Source organism: Octodon degus, unplaced genomic scaffold (genome assembly GCF_000260255.1).
Source record: "Octodon degus isolate 3935 unplaced genomic scaffold, OctDeg1.0 scaffold00113, whole genome shotgun sequence".
NCBI lineage: Eukaryota > Metazoa > Chordata > Mammalia > Rodentia > Octodontidae > Octodon > Octodon degus.
This window is the reverse complement of record NW_004524689.1, coordinates 6,117,818-6,119,636: the sequence shown is the minus strand read 5'-3', so window position 1 is coordinate 6,119,636 and position 1,819 is coordinate 6,117,818. Positions and strand designations below refer to the sequence as shown.

General features: G+C 57.3%; 1 protein-coding gene across 1 annotated transcript in view; it reads right to left on the bottom strand.

The window, feature by feature from the left end:
- Positions 1–1,013: 1,013 nt before the first annotated feature.
- Positions 1,014–1,819, bottom strand: part of Spsb1 (splA/ryanodine receptor domain and SOCS box containing 1) — a 51,387-nt gene continuing 50,581 nt past the window's right edge. The window contains exon 3 of the mRNA XM_004639635.2: positions 1,014–1,395. Within this exon, the coding sequence (XP_004639692.1) occupies positions 1,268–1,395 (128 nt within the window). The 3' untranslated portion in view covers positions 1,014–1,267. The remainder of the gene's footprint in view (positions 1,396–1,819) is intronic.

The window sequence follows — 1,819 nt, the reverse complement described above, 5'->3', positions numbered from 1 at the left end:
TTTAAACAAATAAAGTCATCTATTGTACCTGTGCAGATATGAACAGAAAAACTCTAAAGCAGCTGGTTTCAAGACAAAAGAAATGGCAAGGTGCTGGTAGGTGTGGGCACACACGACGGGGTCCTGGAGGAGACCTGAGTCTCTGAGCAGGCCGCCTGCAAGCCCTTCTGGGACCGGGGTGTGAGGATGACCAGAAGCGGCTCCCTGTGGGCCCCGAGTCCTGGTGAGGTGCTGAGAGAGACCAGGGCTTCCCCAGGGATGGACTCCTCTCTTGGTGTCCCTGTCCCTCCCCACCCCTGGCTTCTTGTGGTCCCTTGGACCACGGAGCTTCTGAGGATGCCTGCGGGGGAAAAAAATCCCAGCTAGAAAAGCAGATGTCAGGTGAAACCACCCCTCTCCCACAAATTCCTAGACGAGAAAAGAAGCCGGACATGTGCAGCGATGTGTGGCTCAGGAGGTAAGTGGCCGTGAGGACGCTGGCGCCCTAAGACTCGTCCTGCATATGAGGCTATGCTTCCTGGGGGCCTGCTGGGAACCTCAGGACGGAGCACCAGACACCAGTAGGGACCTGCACAAGGGCCTGTGCTGGGCCAGAGAGAACAGGAGAGGCACGCAGTGAGGCACGCTCGCCCCAGGGAGGCAGCAGGTGGGAGGAAAGCGTCAGAGGGCCTCACAAAGAGGTGGCTGAAATATAGGGTTTCCTTTCTAAGTGGAATAAATAAAAGGCCTTTGTTATTGTTAAAAGAATAAATACAAGATATGGGGCTCTGGCACCAGGCTGGGTACTGGGTGCCCATTTGCCTTCAGGAGGAGCCACGTGGAGATCGGCCCTGATGTCCTGAGCTTCACTGGCACAGCCCAGCCCTAGCCCTTCACCTGCCTGGGACATGCCCTCCAGCCCTGGCCCCTCCCACAGCCCCAGCACCCTGGGACCCCTTAGGACTGTGGATGTCCCCGGGGCCGCGAAGAGGAGCCCCACCCGTCCCCACCCCCCAGAGCAGACAGGCGCTGCATGAGACTTTCGTAGGAGTTTATTCTCTGCGTCTGGTTCCAGGGAAGGGCTGGGATGGGCAGCCCGGGAAGGGAGGAATGGAGCCCAGGTGGCATCGGTCCGGTCAGGTCCAGTCCAGCAGTCCAGCCCAGCAAAGGCAGCCACAGCAGAGAGGGTGAGCGGCACTCGCCAGGGCCTGCGGGCCTGGGCACAGGTGCGGTGGCCCAGGGCTCAGTGAGTGGGCACCACTGGTGGCCACGTGGCGCCCAGGCCGCATCACTGGTACAGGAGGTAAGCCTTGAGTGCGGCGGGCAGGGGCAGTGCGGGGATGGCGCCCAGGCGCTCCTTGCCCAGGGCCAGGCGCACGGACCGCCGGCAGAGATCCATGAGTGGCAGGGGCTCGGCTGAGAAAAACAGAGAGGGAACAGAGCTCAGGTCAGCGGCACGGCACAGGTCCAGAGAGACGGCACTAGCTGGTGCACACGAGGCTACTGTTCACTGGCATGGGCTTCCCTCCCTATACTGGGGCTTGAAGCCAAGGCTTCATTCTCAACTACATCCCTAGCCCTTTCTGCTTTTTTTTTTTTTAAAAAAAAATATTTATTTTTATGTTTTTGAGACAGAGTCTCATTCTGCAATTCAGCAGTTCAGGCTGGTCTTCAACTCACTCTATAGCCCAGGCTGGCCTCAGACTTGCAACAACCTTCCTGCCTCAGCCTCTCGAGCGCTGGGATTACAGGCAAGCACCACCATGTACCTGGTACTTTTAATTAATTAATTAGTTAATTAATTAATTATGTATTTGGTACATGGTACAGGGTCTCAGTA